Source organism: Chrysochloris asiatica, unplaced genomic scaffold (genome assembly GCF_000296735.1).
Source record: "Chrysochloris asiatica unplaced genomic scaffold, ChrAsi1.0 scaffold00047, whole genome shotgun sequence".
Classification (NCBI taxonomy): domain Eukaryota; kingdom Metazoa; phylum Chordata; class Mammalia; order Afrosoricida; family Chrysochloridae; genus Chrysochloris; species Chrysochloris asiatica.
The window spans coordinates 17,271,862-17,290,940 of record NW_006408565.1 but is presented as its reverse complement, the minus strand read 5'-3'; the positions used below and the strand labels follow the sequence as shown (position 1 = coordinate 17,290,940).

At 49.7% G+C, this 19,079-nt stretch overlaps 1 protein-coding gene across 1 annotated transcript in view; it reads right to left on the bottom strand.

Annotated features, from left to right (window-relative positions):
- Window positions 1-13,797, bottom strand: part of HSPG2 (heparan sulfate proteoglycan 2) — a 106,159-nt gene extending 92,362 nt beyond the window's left edge. Inside the window, exons 1-3 of the mRNA XM_006862403.1 lie at window positions 13,683-13,797; window positions 10,403-10,487; window positions 7,059-7,239 (exon numbers count right to left, since the gene is read on the bottom strand). Coding sequence (XP_006862465.1) covers window positions 7,059-7,239; window positions 10,403-10,487; window positions 13,683-13,797 — 381 coding nt within the window. The remainder of the gene's footprint in view (window positions 1-7,058; window positions 7,240-10,402; window positions 10,488-13,682) is intronic.
- Window positions 13,798-19,079: the final 5,282 nt, after the last annotated feature.

The following is a 19,079-nucleotide window of genomic DNA, read 5'->3' as shown; positions in this document are numbered from 1 at the left end:
GCTAGGCTTCCAGGTAGGTCATGAAGCCTAAAGTGGGGCAGTGCCAGGAAGTCCAGGGTTCCCTGGTCCCCATCCCCATACTGACCAGCTCCCAGGACAGCCCAAGATGTAGGAGCCGGGAGTGGACTGGACAGGGTGTGCCTGAGGGCCCAAGGAAGGCCATCAGCAGCTGTAAGGTCAGAGGCAGAAATAAAACCCAGGTTTCCTGCCTTCCAGTCTGTCTCTGGCTGTAAGGAAGCCCAGTTTCCTCCCAAAGGAACCCAGTGCTTCAGGCAGCCATTGGAGCCGGAAGGCTGACTGTAGAGGAGTGGTCCAGAGGGCAGATCTGGGCCAGAGAGGAAGAAGCCAAGCAGAGAGGGGGATTTTCCAGACCCACAGGTTCCTGGTAGAGGAAAGAAGGCAGGGATGGGAGGGGAGGTGGGGGAGGGGGAATTAGTTCTAGCATACTGGGATCAACTATTTAGGGCAGGGTGGGGGCAGTGACCCTCCGGGGCAGGCTCTCTATGCACACAGGTAAGGACTTCTGGGAGCATACACAAATATGCTAGTGAGGATGATGGTCTACAAGGTAATCCAGGTTCAAGCTCTGGAAAGGTCCTTGGGGACAAGGGAGGGAGGCAGAGCCTCTTCTCCTGGCCTGGGGTGGGGGTATAGAGGGAGCCAAGGCCAGCTGGGAAGGATTTGAAGTGGAGGTAAAAGGTTAACCTGTAAAAGAGGGTACCAAGCCAAACCCACTGTTGCTGAGTTGATTCTGACTCACAGCGACGCTACAGGACAAACAGAACTGCTCCCTTTATGGGAGCCAACAGACTCATCTTTTTCCACAGAGCAGTTGGTAGGTTTGAACAGTCCAAACGCTTTAATCTGTACCTGTGCCCAGAGCCCGAGGTACACATTAAAAAGGTTTGGCATAGGGGGAGGAGCAGATACAGATGTAGGGCATAAAATCTAGGGTTTGAGGTTTGCTGTTTTTATTGTGGTAAATATACAGGTAAAATATTTGCTGTTTCTACAATCTTTGCAAAAACAATTTAGCAACAGTATGTTCATCACATTGTTCAACTGCCACTTAATAATACTCCTCATTTCTTCCGTCACCCTTAACAGAAGCTCAGTGTCCTCTAAGCATTGTGTCTTCCTTGCCCCACACCCCGGTCCCTGCTAACCACTAATAAACTCGGATCACTATACACCTGCCTGTTCTAGATATTTCATACTAGGGATCATACTAGGGCTTAAGGCTTTTATTTCATATTAGGGATCATACTAGGGCTTAAAGCTTTTAAAGGTGTTTTCATTAGAAGTGAGGACTGTGGAACTTGCCAAGGTTACACACGTAGACACCAAATCCACTGCCATCGAGCCGATTCCAACTCATAGCGACCCTAGATAGGGTTTCTGAGGCGGCGCATCTTTTACAAGAGCACACAGCCTCATCTTGCTCCACAGGAGTGGCTGGTGGGTTTGAACTGCCGACCTTGCAGCTAGCAGCCCAATACCTTACCCACAGGGCCACCAGGGCTCTTTCCAGTGAAGATAAGTTTCTAAAATGAAAGTATAGAAATCAAAGGTATCAGAAGACGGCAGCACAGGGAAGAGATAATTGTTAGAATCATGGTCCAAAACCATGCTGTGTCCAGCCCTAAACACTGTGCTTGGACCATCTCATTTAATCCTCCCAGCAGCCTCAGGAGGGTTGGCACCACAGGACCACAACCCTTTATCTGTAATCATGAAAAACACAAAGTTCTAAAAATCAAAAGTGTTTTTAAAAGTATTTTTCTAGCAAGCTCATTTGGTGCCAAGTTCTGACTTGAACTGATATGAAGCTATTAATATCTTATTCACTCCACTTACAGTGAAGTCATACATTTTGTTGCAGAAATATTAATGTGTTTGATTATGAGGTGTTGTCCCAGACTCCCTTGAGGGAGTCACACCACAGCTGGTAAATGCCCTATGTCACCTTTCTCAAATTCCAAACCACATCTGACCCCCAAGGTTCTGAATGACTGTGAACATGTGTTATTATTATTTCCATTTCACAGATAAGCAAACTGAGGCTCAGAGAGGGTCAGTGTACAAATGGAATCAAGCATGTTAGGCATTCAATGCAGTACCTCATACATAGTAAGTACTCAATAAATGACAGAATTAGTACCATGCAGGAGGTACAGGGTAGAGGGGAGAAGTGGGTATGGATGAGAGGTCAGCCTCCAGGTCTGGGATGGGAGAAGGGTCTGGCATGTTATTCAGGCCCTGGACAGATGGGGCATTGGCTCAGGTGGTTAACAGGGTTTGGCTCCAAGGCTGAACTCATTTGCCTGCAAAGAGGCTGACTCTGGGTCTGACCCCAGGGCTTCCCACCCCAGCTTGGCCCATAGACATTCTTCACATACTTTGGCCCATTCCCTCCTTCCCGTGGCTATGACCTGGACTGGGGACTGAGCCCCTCACCACCCACACAACTAGTCAGGAAGATCTGAGCCCCCTACAGTCCCCAGGGTAGCTGCAGCTGCCCAGGGCAGGACTCCAGGCATCTGGGCTGCAGTGAGCTCACCCCATCAAAATCCAGACACAATGTGGGGGTGGACACATGAGCTCCTGCCTGCCCACCTGCCTCTTCCCTGCTGGTAGATCAGCAGGCTCTGTCTCACAGCCCAAGGCAGAGGAACCAGCATATGTATGGCCCATGGCCCCCAAGTTCTCAGGGAGGGACATGAACCTAGACACATTGTCCCTCCCAACTCCGCCATGCTACAGGCTTCCAGACAACCCTCAAACAAACTGCTTCCCCCAACTTGGCCACAATCCAAACCCAAGACCCAGGGTCAAAGTGCCCCTGCCCTACCCATCTCATGGGCAGCAGACAGACAGCAAAGGACAAGGAATCTGTCAGGGCAGCACTTTGTTGTGCAAACTGCCAAGGTGGGAGAGCTGTACACAAAAACCAAAAGGCCTGTAATCCTCTGCAGTTTGAAAGGGGTGCTGGTCCGGAAAGGAGATGGCCACAGCCTCCTCTGGCATGCCTGGGTACCCGTGCCACTCGGGAGGTCTGCCAATTTCTCACACTCGAGCCCTCGAGGTGGCAGGACCTTCGCCAGTCAGTCATCCAAGTAAGAATAATGATGCCCAAAAAAGGAGCAAAGTTCATCAAGTGCTCATGTGGTGCTGGGAGCCAAGCTCAGGTCTCCATAAGGATCAGCTCAATCAAATGCACAGCAATCCCATGAAGCACATACGCTGGCACCTCCATTGTACAGAAGGAAAAACTAGGCTCAGAGATGTGAAGCTACCTGTCTAAGGTCACACAGCAAAAGCAACAGGAGCTGGGTTTGAAACCAGAGCCCCCTCTGTGGAGGTCACTCCCCTACTTAGCTAGCTCAGAATTGAGATCCCGTCTTCTGGATAATACCAAGGACTGGGACTTAGAAGGGCTATGGGTCCAGCCAGGGCCCACGGGAGCACTGGGTGTGGGTCAGGCCGGGCCTTTAGCTGAGAGCAAGGAACCCAAGAGTTGGGTCTGGAATTTTCTAGTCCCCTCTCTGTCCCTAACTACCCTGTGGGCTTGGACCAACCCCTGACTTCCTTCCCTTTTAGCAAAGCTCACTGAGTCACTATTATGCATGCACTCGGCTTCCACACAGGTCAGCTCAGCCATGAAGATAAGCACCACAGGACTGTGGTTTTCCCGGTTTGATCATTGTTGCATCTCTGGAATGGCAAAGAATGCCTGGCACATAGTAGGTGCTCAGTAAATATTTGTTGACTCACTGACAGACTGAATGAACAGACTCTTCCTGAGGTAGGAATTAGTCCAGGTCACTGAAAAAGAAAGCAAAGTTCAGAAGGAGTCAAGAAGGATTTGCCCCAGGTCACACAGCTAGAATGATCTTGGAGTCTCTATCCCCCATCCATAAAATAGAGGCCGCAGCATCTTCTCCCAAAAGAAATCAAAATCATAGCCAGATCCACAGCCATCAAGTCAATTCTGACTTAGAGTGACCCCACAGAGGGTTTTCAGAACTGGACTCTTGATGGGAACAGTCTGGCCTTTCTCCCTCAAAGTGTTTGAACTGCTGACCTTAGTATTAGCAGCCAACACTTAACCCACAGTGCCACCAGGGCTCCTTTCCTAACGGCTAAATCACATGACTCCTGAAATCCACTGTTGAATCCCTTCTGCCCTTAGATAACTACCTCTGGGCCTCAGTTTCACCAGTTAAAAGGTGGGAGGAGCAGAAAACCTCATTTTGATCCTGTTTCACCTCGTCCTCAGGCTGTTGGAAGAATCAAGTGGAATGAGGGAGTGATCTGGTTTACGAAGCAGGGCCGACAGGTGTTTATGAACAAATGTTTTCCTGAACTCTGAATTTATCCCTCTCTCTCTCCTATGAGTCTAACATGGTCTCTGCTGTGAGGCCCCTAGAACTCATCTGGGGCAATGTATGAATTGGTGCATCCCTGTTCAGGGCACTTCCTCTCAGAGACTCAGAGAAGGGCAGATTTGAACCCTTAACTATAAAAGAATAATCCTAGTCTAGTCTTAAAAATGAAAAATTAAATCACCCGTTTTATATAATTCCAGGGTTACAGTACAGTTAATACTAAAAATTAAGAACAAAAAGCAAAAAAAGGAAAAGGAATAGTTGATCAAACTTGTTCAAAAATTCAATCCAAGTCACGTCAAATTCTATTTACTGAGCCCCTAGGAGTACTGGTGCGGTGCTCAGGATAAGCACTAGACTGCTGATCTCAAGGCCCACCAGCTGCTCCTAGGAAACCTTATATAGGTTTAAACCTTATACAAGAACCGACTCAAAAGTACTTAACGACAACAATGTACGAGTCCTAGTGTGGCGCTGCAGGATAAGCAATGGACTGCAAGGTCAGTTTGAACTGCAAGGTCAGTGGTTCAAACCCACCAGCCACTCCTTGGAAACCCTGTAAAGGTCACTATGAGTCAGCACTGACTTGACAGCACTTTACAACAACAATTATAGTATAGAGTCTCTGTTGGCACCCATGGCTAAATGCTTGACTACTAACTGAAAAGCTGGAGTTTGAGCCCACCCAGAGGCACCTCAGAAGAAAGGCAGATGATCCACTTCTGAAAGGTCCCAGCATTGAAACGCCTATGGAGCACGCTTCTAAACTACTCTGTGTACGTAGAACTGTTATCAACTCATGAACAACTGGTCTGGTTTTGGAGGTACGTTATGCATTGGACATTAGGGATAAATGATGAAGCAGACAGGCATGGAGCTCTATGTTTCTAGGGAAAATAGACATTAAAACAACATAGTGTAAGAGTTCTGAAGATGAAGGATGGGGACTGAGGGAGCCCAAAGAAGGGTCTCCTCACTTAGTGGGGCCCAGGGAGTTATTAGGGAAGGTTTCCCAGAGGAAGCAACGAGCTGATTTGGAGTGAAGAAGTCACTGAAGTTAAGAGAAGGGGATGAGTGGGTATCCAGCAGAGGAAGAGCACATGCAGAGACTCAAGGTGGGAGAGGACCTGGCATGGTCAGGACATTGGAAGAAGTTTGGCGCACAGGAACATGGTGTACAAGGTGACAAAGGATTTTGCACTTTGCCAGAGCTCATGGCTATGCTGCGGACATGGTACTGAGTCTCAGAGCCCAACGCCCCCTCATGCTCCCCTCCTGTCCCACAGATATACACAAATGGACCTCCCCTGGCAGCTGAGTGAGATGTCTGCTGGCTTAGAGGGAGGAAGCAGGAAGCCACTGGGAAATGCCCCCACCCCACCCATGCGCCAGGTGTGGCCAAAGCAGTGGGGAGGGGACCAACAGGAGAAGCTACTGGCCAGGCTGCCCAGTGAGAAGGTCCCTAGGGATTGAACATTATCCACAAGCACTGTCGGTGCCAACAGCGCCTGTGGCATTCACGTGCCCACCTCCTGCCCACAGCCCGGCTTGGTTCTCAGGTTCTCTGGCTGCTGGGGTGGCCCAGATGGCATAAAGTGCTGGTGTGTCTGTCTGGCTTCAGAGCCACCAACGTGCCATACTGGTTGAGTCTGTCCAAGCCCTCCAGATTCCATGAACGAAGCCCATAGAGGCACAGAGAAAACATTTCACAAATTTTTGTGGAAATGGGGCACATAACCAACAATGACCACATCCTGAGCCTGCTAGGTTAGGCCTTTTATTGCTCTCGACTCACACAAGGGTTACATGAGACTCTTATTCTGGTCAACAAGACCCTACATTGCCTAATCTCCAACTCTTCAACCCCATTTCTTACCACGCTCTACCTACTTCCTACTTCTGGCCATTCCCATCTTCTGGTTAGTCCTCCCACACATCAAGCTCCTTTGTACCGCAAGACCTCTGCACTTGATGTGTCCCCTGCCTGAGACACTGGCCCCAGATATTCAATGGCTCACCCCAGCACTTCCTCTGGCTTCTGTTGAAATGTCACGTTTGCCATCCAGGCATGTCCTGTATCAGAACTGACTATAGCTCTCAGTCATTTCCTATCTCTTAGCCTGGGTCTCATTGTTATTCACAGCATGTCAGCACCTGGTGTTTTCTATACGTTTACGTTAATCTATTAGGTGCCTGGTGGTGAAAACAGTCAAGCATTCATTGCTCGGTTGAAAGTTTCACAGTTTGAACGTACCAGCGGTGCCACAAGAAAGGACCTGACAATCTGTGTGCGAGATGATTACAGTTAAGAAAATCCTCTGAGTCAGTCTACTGTGTCCCATGAGGTCACTAGAGTCAGAATGGACTCAATGGCCCCTAGCAACATCTGTCTATTAGCTATCTCCTCCACAAGGGCAGTGATTGGGTCCATTTGGCTCGCAGCTAAAAGCACCTAAAAGTGCATGGTAGGCTCTCAATAATATCTGTTCAATTCATTAATAAATGAAGTTTACAAATGAGGAAATTGAGGCTCTGAGAGGTGACTTGCCTATAGTTGGCAGAGCTGGAAGAGGCAGGACTTAATTCCAGGATTCCAAGATTCCAAACCAGAACTCTATACTACCCAAAGTCTCCCCCTGACATTTCTTTGGCCCTGACTTCTGGAGCTACCCTGCCAAGAGGTCCATCTTTGGGGGATAACAAGCTGTCCATGGTCACTGAGGAAAAACCTGTCCCACTGCCCAGAACCAGCATCCCAAGGGATGAGCAGGGGTCTAGCTCCAGGGCCTTGCGCAAGGCAGCCAGGCAGCCAGGCCTCTGAGAACCACTCCGCGCCTGCTCCGGTGAGCATCTGCAACAGGAAAAAACAGGCTGGAAAAGCAGCCCAACAGCTGAGGCCAAGGCGGCCAACTCCACCTCCCCTACCCCCCAGGGCTTTCCCCAACTGTTTCCTGCACAGGGAGGAGGGGGTAAGCAAGGCTAACTAAGCCCATGGTAGAAGACAGGCCTGTGAGCAACTGAGCTGGAAATAAGAAAGGCTCCTGCCTTTTTACTTGACCCCTGTCCCTCTTTCCTCATGGCTAATGTCTACTCTGGACTCCTGGGGTAGTGCTGTAGGATAAGCACTGGACTGTGAACTATAAAGCTGGCAGTTCAAATCCACCAGCTGCTCATCGGAAAGCCTATCCAGGGTCACTGAGTCAGAACCAAATGTCCACTCAGGACACACTAATTCTGGGACAGTAATAGGTATGGGGGAGGGGCTCCACAGACAAAGCCAAGCTGGTTCTCTGAGTCCTAAAACGGCTTGGACATCATGATTAAGGGATGAGGAGAACACACAATTATTCAGTGTTTCCCAAACTTTCTTAAGAGTCCTGGTGGGGCGCTGTGGGTTAATGAGCTGGACTGCAAAGTCAGTATGAACCACAAGGTTGGCAGTTCAAGCTCATCAGCCATTCCTTGGAAACCCTCTATCGGGTCCCTATGGGTCTGAACCGACTTTACAGCACTTACGAACAACAACAAAGTTTCTTAACCTGGATGCAGAGTTCGTACCACTAGGGTTCCCCAGAGTACATTTTGGGAACATTCATTCAAATGTACTACTTCAACTAGCTATCAACTGTTGTTAGGTGTTACTGAGTCAAGTTTCGGCTCACAGCAACCCCATGTGGTGGAGTAGAATCACCCTACAAGGTTTTCTCTGTGACGCTGTAGGATCAACACTGGACTGCTAGCTGCAAGGTCAGCAGTTCAAACCCACCAGCCGCTCCTCAGAAACCCTATACAGGGTCTCTGAGTCAGAAGCGACTCAATGGCACTTAGTAATAACAACCACCTTAAGGGGGCTGATCATCAGGTCTTACTTCAGCAGAGTTGAACACTTAATCATTGTGCTACTAAGACTCATAGAGACCCTGTACAGGGTTTCCGAGGCTGTAAATCTTTATGGGAGCAGAAAGCCTCATCTTACTCCCGTGGAACAGCTGGTAGTTTCGAACTGCTGACCTTGAGGTTGGCAGCCCAACTTGTAACCACTATACGCTACTAGTTCTCTCTAAATAAGCTTTAGATGTAAGATGTGACCTCCTCCCCCAGGAGTTCTGAAACAAAGTTCTTGAAGACAGAGGGCGATCAGGATGGTGAGGGACTGGTTGGTGGTAGGAGGGGTGTGCTCTCCTCAGAGAGGCCCTTCTGGTCTGAAACCCTGTCATTTGAAAAACCCAATTGGGACCTGCCTCTTTCTTCCCTGGCTGCCAGCCCAGCCCTCTCAGGTGGGGGCAGACAGGGCGGTCTAGTCCTTGCTCACTCCTGGTCTCCTAGGACCATCCAAAGATCCAAAGATGCCTGTCCTCGGAGAGGTCAGCTGTTGAGTGCAGAAAACGGGGCAGGGGCTTGATGGTGGCAGGGGGAGGACAGGGGTTGGTCTCCTGCCAACAGCAGGGTGGGCCATGAAATTCCAGCCCGCCCTGCTCTCCTGAGCAAGTCCAACCTTAGACCCAGCTCTTTGAAATGATGAAGTAGACCTAGATTAGTAGTTTCCAACCTGTCCTCAGACTCCTGGTGTGGCACTGTAGGATCAACACTAGACTGCAAACCACAGGGTTGGCAGTTCAAACCCACCAGCTGCTCCTGAGTTGGAACCAACTCAACAGCACTTAACAACAAGAAGTCTGTCTTCAGCTGCCTCCAGTGCCACCTTTGGGGAGTGGGTAAAGTAGAAGGGGAAAGAGAGAAAGTTTTGGGACAGGCAGAGTTTGGGACACCTCCCTCAAATACTAGCTTCATTTAAAATAAATGCCTCCTTTCCCATTTTATATTCTGACCTTCTATGTAATAGGTCTGGTTCAGCTACTTACTAGCTGTGAGGCCTGGAGCAAGTCACTTCACCTCTCAATGCCTCAGTTTCTCCATCTATGAAATGGGCATGATAATTAGTAGAAATTGTGCCCACCTCTTAGATTTGTTGTTTTAAATTAAAATGTAAATGTTACAAATACGTTGTCATTGCTCTATATTTGCTGTAATCATTACTGCTATTTGATTTGATAAGGGTTGTTCAATACACTTAAAAGCTTCCAATTTAGATGATCCTAAAGGTTCCTTCTCAAGTCCTGGTGTAGCGCTGTGGGTTAATGCGCTGCACTGCAAGGTCGGTTTGAGCTGCAAGGTTGGCAGTTCACGCTCACCAGTCGCTCCTAGGAAACCCTATACAGGGTCGCTATGTGTCGGAACTGACTAGACAGCACTTAACAACAACAACAAAGGTTCCTTCTGGCTTTGACAGTTTAGATCCTTAAAATCTGAAATGTTAAGATTCTAAAATTCTAGGCTGTTGACTCCCAGCAGCAAGGAGGGGGGTGAGGCTACAGGAGGGAATCACAGGTCAGAACGAAATGGCGGAAGCCAGACGGTGGGGAACTGCCCAGCAAAGCATTACTATTACCATCACCATCACTTATTTATTTATACCTGCCCTTCCCACCCTGTTCTAAAAAGATTCAAGGCGGCTGGCTTACAAAGATGCACACACTACAGCAAGAGAAAATAAACTCAACATATATTAGAAAGACTAGGGAAGGGCAGACAGATGGAGCTTGGAACAAAGTGAGTACACAGAAAAACATGCCAAATCTCAGAGGTCTGGGAAAGGGGCCACTCATTTGGTGCTCAGTTTTCCAGTGGCCAATGGGAAGAAGAAAACCTGACCAGTCCCTGGATTCCACATCCCATGAAGTAAAAACAAACCCGTTGCTTAGAAGAAACAACTATTCCTGATACTAAGAGCAGGGGATGTCTTGAGGGTTAAGGCCTACCTGGAGCCCCTTTCTGTCCTTGTCAATGAGGCTAGTGTCCCCTTGGTTTACAGGTTATTGGACGTAGCCCTAGAAAGCTGAAGCCAGGGACAGAGGCTAAAATTATCGAAGATCTGGACTGGCTAGAACGAACGGCAGGCTCAGAAAATACCCTCACCATCCTCACCCCAGCATCCGTGGTCTGGGCAGGATTACCCATCCCTCCCCAAGTCTGAACACCGGCCAGTGCCCAAAATAGCCACAGCAGGAGAGGATGCCAGGAGGCCCCGGGGTGGAGACCCTGGAGAGGCCCACTGCGGTGGAGGGCAGGGTGGGCCAATACACATAGCACTCCCCCTTACACAAAGGGGCACCTTCATGAGGACACATAGCTCTCCCTGGAGTCTCCCACCCACTAGGCTCCCCTGCAGGCGCACACTGCTCACGCTGCTCACGCAGGCCCCTCCACCCCGCCCACAAGGCTGGCCTTCCTGCAGGAGCTAAATGGAAAAGTCTTTGTAGAAACACCGCCTGCACCATATATGGAAGTGCCCAGACAGCCTCCCTGCTTCCCACCTCCAAAGGCAGCCTCCCTCAGGATCCTTCACTCTGCTAGCTCCTTTAGGGTGCCCCAACTGCTGGCAGAGACAATGGGGGTTATTCTGAGCTGCATGGGAGTATTTAAAGCTCTGACTGGGCTCATCCCTGGGGAACAAGAGGCCTTGGCCTAAGCTAGACCTTCCTGAAATTGTTGCTGCACAAACTGGCTGCAGCTACAGCCCCTATTGTTCCCAACCTCTCAGGCTAATCCCTGAGGCCCTACAGGATTCAGCAAGGGTACCCACTAGACAGCACTTAAAAACAACAACCCACTCTTCCAGGAAGCCTAGAGGAGTCAGCACCATTACAAGAGTTCCTCTAAGGAGCCCAGGTGGAGCAGTGGTTAAGCACTCAACTGCTAACCAAAAGACTGGTGGTTCAAATCCACCAGCCGCTCCACGGGAGAACGATATGGCAAGCTGCCTTTGTAAAATTTATAGCCGTGGAGACCCTATGGATCAGTCCTACTGTGTACTGCTGCTGTTGTCATTAAGTGCCATGGAGTCGGTTCAGACTCATAGTGACCCTGTACAGGATTTCTGAGGAGCGGCTGGCGAGGTCAAGCGCTTATCCTAATGGTGTCACACCAGAACTCCTTACTCTGTCCTGTTGTTAAGTGCCATCGAGACGGTTCCAACCCATAGTGACCCTGTATAGGGTTTCCGAGGAGCAGCTAGCTGGTGAGCTTGAACTGCCGATCTTACAGTTCAAACGGCTTTACAGTCTAGCGCATTAACCCACAGCGCCATGCCAGGACTCCACCTCTGTCCTAGAGGGTCACTATGAGTTAAAATCAACTAGAATGGCGATGGGCTGCGTACTTGGTTTTTGTTTTTGATCTAGTGCTCCAGGATGTCCCCAGCACCTTACTTAAGACGCAATGCTGGGAAGCAGAAGAGTTGGGTCCTGGTCCTGCTCTTGTTGCTGTTAAGTGCTGCTGAGTTGCTTCCGACTCATAGTGGTTCTACATCTTGCTGTCTCTGGGCAAGTTCTTTAGCACTCACGAGTGTCTAAGTGCTTTGTGATACTGATGAAGCTGAGTGTGGGTGTAGGGTGGAATGTAAGCTGGACAGGACCTTTGTCACTGCTCTTTTTCCAGTCCCAGGTACGCAGGAGGTGCTAAATGAGTATTTGTTGACTGGTATGGATTATTTGTGGAGTATGTCTATAGCTCCCATCAAACACGCACAGGGCTAGGTGTACTGGTGGCTAATACTCTTTGATGATAATATTGCCAGCTCTCAATTTTGAGCACTTAGAACATACTTGGCCTTACACTAAGCACTTTACATTGATTATCTCATTTAAATTGCTCAATAATCCCAAGAGGTGGAAACTATTATTATCCTATTTTACAAATGAGACGATGGGAATTCCTTCCAAGTGGTTAAGGGGAGAGTGCCTGAAGTTCTAAAATGAGTAAGTGGCCAAGTGGGACTCAGACCAGAACCCCAATGCCTGATTATAGAATCCTGCACAAACACACCTGGAAAAAGACAGGGAAAGAACACTGAGCTGGGAGCCAGAAGTCTGAATGCAGCCATAAGAAGCTGTGTGACTTTGAGTAAGTCACTTGGCCTCTCTGAGTCTGTTTATCTCTTCCATAAAAATAGAGGTGTGTGGACCCAGTTGGGGACCTGGTTGGCAAGCAGTGTGAAGAGGCCTGGGGACTCTTGGGCCCAAAGTCAGTGGCGTGGCCACGGAGGACTCGAAGAGGAGAGTGGAGCTACCGGCTGATGGGAAGAGAGGACATATGCACAGGAGCGCCCACACTTGCAGATGATACCCACGTGACTTGGACCGGATGACTGGATGATCAGAGCTCAACCAGGAGAGGAAAGAAGAGGGGGAAAAGAAATAAAGAAAAAAAAAAAGAGTGAGCTGATACAGTCTGATGAACTTGACCTATACCTATGGAGCAGCGACTCAAAAGAGGCAACAAATCCTCACAGCAAGAAACATTCACACACACACCCACACACAGAGTAGATGGAGAAGGGCAGCTTGGACATTGGATACTCAAATTGGGAGTGGGGGACTACAAAGGCAAGAAGTGACTGGCTTACAAGCTTTCAAGAGGGAACCAGGTGCTAGGGAGCATGGCAGAAGGCAGAATCTCCAGTAGGTACTATTCAATCTGTCTGGGCGGAGCTGATGAAAGGAGATACAGATGGGTAACTCGTGATAACTGTAGTGAATAATGCTTATCAGGACGAATTATGAGGGTTGGAAATGCAAAGGTAGACGTTTTGTAACAAGGAAGTAAGTAATTAATTCTCCAGGATAGGAGCGGAGGCCTCTGGGACCATCAATGGAGAAGAGCTGAGAGCGGGACCCTACCCAGAGAAACAGAGATACGTGAGATGGAGACAGTGATGATGACGTGGAGTGATGAAGCGACTGGGGACTTTGGACCCAGAGAGGGAAAGGGACTGTGGGCCGAAAACTGGGGGGAGTAGGGGGAAGTGTAGGGGGCGGGTTTCTGGGATATACCCTTTGGGTGGTTGATGATGCATGGAGGGGACTGGAACCATCGCAGTGAGATGATATACGATGGAATGAATGTAAAACTGAAGTTCTCCCATGTAAACTATCACATAATTCACAATAAAACATTAAAAAAAAACAAAGGTGTGATTTCTTATTTTTGAGGGTTGTTAGATCAAAGGAACTATGAAATGTGACCATGTCCCCCACATTAGCCCAAACCCCCTTCCTGGGGCAAAGGTTGTGAAGGATGCTGGGAAGAGGTGCTGGGGAGGACAAGGGCCCAGCACTGAGCTGGAATGAAGCTCAGCAGCTGCTGACAAGGGGAGGAGGGTGAGAGTTCTGGGCTGGATCCAAGCAGGGGGAGAAGGGGTGGGCTGGGAAGTCACCTCTGGCCCTTCTCCCTCACCCTCCCTGCTGACAGCTGCTAGGGCCACAGAGCTGCTAGGGCCACAGAGCCTCACGCCCCACAGCAGGAGGGGTGGGGAAAGGGGCAGGCTGTTTGGGGCCATCTCAGACCTCATGCTTCCAACTACTCAAATCTGGCTGGACCCACTGGCTAGGGTGCCCCACCCCACAGCCCTTTACCCAGATCTAGGGAAAGCATAGGGTGGGGGTGGAGGGGTAAAGGAGCCACACAGTTGGAGCAAAGGTCTGTGGGCTGAAAGAGCAAGCTAACTATGTCTTGCCAGGAGCCTGGGCTACCCTGTAGACCCTGGGGGGAGGAGGTGGTGGGCAGGGCTGGGTGGAACAGCGTCCTAGGAGAGAGGCCTGTGGCTTTCCTGGGAATGGTCCCAGTTTCAGGCCCTTTAGGGAGCCTTCTTAGGAAGCTGAGAACTCAGCTCAGCCTCATCCAGCCCCGCCCCAGGCCCCTCTCAGTCCCCTCAGATCCTGGTAGGCCCAGCTCCAGGCCCAGCTTGGACTAAGCCTTGTCAACCCACTCCAACCCACAGGAACCGCTTGCTCTCTCCTCTGAACTCTCCCGCACCCATAATTACTACTGACCATATTTCCCAAAGCAAAAATCAAGAAACAGCTCAACAAAGGATTTTCAGGCCACTTTCATGTATCAGAGGCAGCTTGGGAAATGTAGTTTGGCTGCAGTGGTATACAGATTTCTGGGGCATCACAATAGTTGGTTGGGAAGATAGACTGTATACTGGGAGCTGACTGGACACTGTGCAGTACAATCCATTTTCTGTGTGAGTGACATGCTCGTGGACAGCAGGACATGGTTTTGCGCCACTCAGACCAGGGTTTGAGCCCCAGGCCAATAATGTGCTAGCTGTGTGACCCTACATAAGTCACTTGACCTCTCTGAGCCTCTGTTTCCTCCTCTGTTAAATAGGGATCTACCTCACAGGCCTGCTATGAAGATTCAACAGGACAATCTAAGAGCTAAGCCCAGTGCAGGGCACATACTAAGTTTAAGTATCACGTCTTTCTTCCTCCCTTTATACACAGCAAAAGCATGCGTTTTATAGACTACACCTCCCCTAAGAATAAATCCTGTTCCACCCACTCAAGACTAGGTAAAGCTTAAGAGAGAGCAGCATGTAAAAAGCCCCAATGTATTCTTAGATCCTATTCCCAACACCTGGCACATGGCCCTCACTTAACAGAAACCCAGACCCACAGCAGGGACATCACTGGAGACCAGTGTTGGGGGGGAGGGGGGGTCTAGGTCTAGACTCACATACAAGGCGGCTTCAAAAAGCTCATGGAAAATTTCCATTATCTTTTAATTCCATTTTCCCAAGAACTTTGAAAAGCCCCCTCGTATACAGTTGGAAGATAAATGGAAGAATGTATGTGGAGGGCTTAGAACAATGCCAGGTCCACTGCAATTGCTTGGTATGTCGTGAATGCAGGCTCAGAACCTAGATGTTCTGGCTGCTTAACACAGGGTCTTTCACCTGTCACAATGTCTCCTCCTTCCCTTCCTGGGGGATAGGCCTGGCCAGGGCTCTGGCAGGGTAACATTAGGCTCCATCTTTGTTGGTGGTTGACCACGGCCTGAGACCCCCGCCTCAACTTCTGGAGCTTAGAGCTCATCCCTTCTTCCCCAGACAAATCCCTAGCCCCAGACAGACAGGACCAGGCAAGGAAACAGCAAGAGCTGGCAAGAGAGGGGTGCGTGTCCTTGGCAGAGAGAAGGCAACCTTCCAGGGACTCAGGTTACCGGAAATGGTAAATCTCCCTGTTGCCTGTCACCTCCAACCAGGAATGTCTGCTGCCTGAGGGAACATCCTGTCCACCTGCCCCAGATAGCCTAGGGACACCAAGGACTAGGGCCCAACCTCTGGGCCTTTGGGTTAGACTCTGCATCTCTACAACTAGAGGGTTCCTGCCATTCTGGGGCCCTGGGCACTCACTGTAACTGACCAATAATAGGAGAGCACTGGAGGTGGGATCCTGAAAAGACTGAGACCACTGCTAAATCTGATCTGCTCAATCCTGTCAAATGTGGAATGTGAGCCCCAGGTCTGGGTGAAGGCTGTGATCCTGTTCCCCAGTGTAGGAGGCAATACAGTGAGTTTTGGGGTAGGGGCTGGTCAGGTAGTCATGGGCAAGTCACTGCAGCACTCCCCCACCCATCTCTGATTGTTGACAGTGAGCCCCCATCATGGATCTCCATGAGATTCAAGGAGCTGAGCTGTGAGTCTTAGCACAGGGCTCGGCACGCTGTCAGGGCCCAATTTAAAGTGGCTATTGGGAAGCGTGGGTACGCATGTTAGGAAGGTGAAAACCACCAATAACTGAATGTGAATAGACACTCAGGAACTGACATTTTATCAAATGAGGGTAGTGCCCAAAAGGAAAATACAGCAGGCTGAGGAAGATGAGCTTTTTACACAGGTTAGGGAAGATGAAGAACGTGCGGGTCCCCGGGTGGTGCAAGTTAATACTCTTGGCTGCTAACTGAAAAGTTGGGGGTTCAAGTCTACCCTGAGATATCGCAGAAGAGCTGGTGATCTATTTCTGAAAAAACTCAGTCATTGAAAACCCTATGGAGCAGAGTGCTACTCTGACCCACATGGTTCCCCCAAGAGCCGGAGCAGACTCCTCGGCAATTGGTATGAAGGGAGCGAGGAGTAATACACATGTCCTTCCAGGCACAGGGAACAGCAACTGTCCTGAGGCAGTATTCTTGGAATATTCTGGAAATAGTCCAGAGGAGAGTGACCTAACTCTCCTAATTGCCCTTCAAGGTAGGTATAATTATCCCCAATCCCCAGGTGAAAGGACCCAGCTTGCCCCAGGCCCCAGTAGGGGAGGTGGGGGGAGGATTCTAGTCCTCAGCTCCTTAGAGCTCCAGAGGCGAGAACAAAGAAGGAAAAACAGAGAAGGCGGCTGAGTCAGAGTTCTGATTCCTTGGGATTCTGAGCATGCTACATCTCTCTGGGTCTGAATCCTCATCTGCTCAAGGACCAGCAATCCCTGCTCCATCCACCACCCCGAAGATAGAAGAAATGCCAAATGAAGGGAGGTGAAAGTGTGACTCTGAGAGGTAACCTAGAGCTTCTCAGGGGTCTCAGACCGCAAGCTTCTTCCCCTGAGGGTCCTCCACCTCCTAACAGGCATGAATGCCGAGTGCAGACTCCAAGAACCTGAACCAGCCCCTGCCTGGCCCCCCAGAGTTCTGCCTAGGCCTGCTTGGGCCTTGTCCTCACTCAGACCGAGGGCCCAGGCCCAGCCACCGAATGTGCCCTGCACGCCAACTCCAGGTGTCTGTTGTTCTCCCAGCCCCCAGGACCCAGCCCAGGAACAACTCCTTGTATCCCCCACCAGGCAGAGGTCCAAACTCAGTCTTTGTTCCCAGGGGTGCCAGAGCAGGCCAGTCCTTGTGGGCACTAGGCCAGGCCCTAAGGCCCAGGCCAAGTGCAAACAGCATGCTTGGCGCCCAGATAAGGGCGTGTTGGAGTGGGCAGGCTGCCCACTGCCCCCGTCATAACAAATCATCTCCACCCTGCTGAGAGGGGCCCCAGCAGCCGGTACCTCTGCGGTAAGCTGTGCCCTGGGGACTACCGGGGTGCCTCCTCCCGCACCCCTACCCTCTAGGAACCTGCAATGGGAATCTCAGCGTCCAGATGCCAGCGGTGAAAGGTGAGATAGATAAGCAGAGACCGGCTGAGGGGAGTAGATGGGAAAGTGAAGTGAGGAAGCTTGGGCTGAGCGAAGCAAAGACTGACATTTTTAACACTACGGGTTTTGTCAGGGGAGGAAAGGTCCCTAGATGCTGGCCTACAAACCTAAGGAGGAGTCCTGGTGGTGCAACTGGTTCAGCACTGGGTTGCTAACCAAAGGTCAGCAGTTCAAACCTACCAGCTGCTCCACGGAAGAAGACTAAGACAGCTGCTCCTGTAAAGATTTACAGCCTCGGGAATCTTGAGGAACAGTTCTAATTTGTCCTATAGTGTTGGTGTGTGTCAGAATTGACTAATAGCAGTGAGTTTATGAACCTAAAAGTTAGTGGTCTGAACCCACCCAGCAGAACTGCAGAAGAAAGGCCTGGCTTTCCATAAAAATTACAGAAAAAAAAAAAAAAAAGCAAGAAACTCATGGAGCCATTCTACTATCTAATCTAGGGTTACAATGAGTTGGAATCAAATTGATGGCAACAGATCTGATTTAGTTTTTTACGGAAAGGCTAGTGAGACAATTTCTTCCTCACTGCTGAGGAAAAAACAGGAGGGCAAGAGGTAATTCCTGTCCCCCACACCCTCCATAAAAGACCAAAGGAGTCACTCAGTCTTCCCCAGTCCAACAGAACAGGGAACAAGCAATAATGACAACAGCGACTCCTTAATGAGCCAAGTAATGTGTGTCCAGCACTATATATACTGGCACTGTCCAACAGATGTTTCCGCAACAATGCAAATGTTCTCTATCTGCGCTTTCCCATGTGGCCATGGAGCACTTCAAAGGTGGCTAGTGAAACTGGGAAAGGAAACCTTTAATTTTAAAAACTGTAATTTCATTTAAATGAATTAAATGCTCAGTGTAAATAGTCACACACGTGGCTAGCAGCTACCGTACTGGACAGTGCAAATTATACCATCAGTGATCTTTAAGTCGAGCCTGTTGTTGTTGTTAAGTGCCGTCGAGTCGGTTTCGACCCATAGCGACCCTGAACAGGGTTTCCGAGGCTGTAAATCTTTACGGGAGTAAGTCGAGCCTAGAGGAGAACAAAGGAGGCAACTGAGGCTGGCCCAAGGCCACACAGCTGGTAAGCAGCTGCAGAGGCATAATCAGAAACCAGGCTTGGTCACTCTGCTCTGCTCCCCATCCACAGTTATTGTCAATGTTAAAAAAGACTAACGGAAATCGTACGTGTGTAGGCGATAAGGCTGCCCACTTAATCAAGACCTGAAGTCTCTTTGCTTGTGGCCCAAATTCTGTCAGCTCTACTGATTATCACACGCTGACCAGAAGCACTGACGGGCCATTTATAAAAGTCTTTTGATTTCTTGGCATGAAAAAAAGGCAGAATGATGATGAAATATTCTGATCAACAATCCCAGCTGGTTTGAAGCCAAGTATATGAGAACATTGGGAATCTTTAAGGCAAGAAGGCTGGGCCTGGCCTTCTCCACCTCATTGCCACAGACATCCACACTGTCCCTCAAAACTCCTGAGAACTGGACAGCATCCTCCCAGGGGAACACAGGGTACACTTTCCTGCCTCTAGGTCTTCATGAATGCTGTTCCCTCCTCCTGGAATGCTGTTCCCATGCCTCTTACTCTAATCTACATATCCAACTTTCACAGTCCAGTACAATCACTACCTCCACTCTGAAATCTT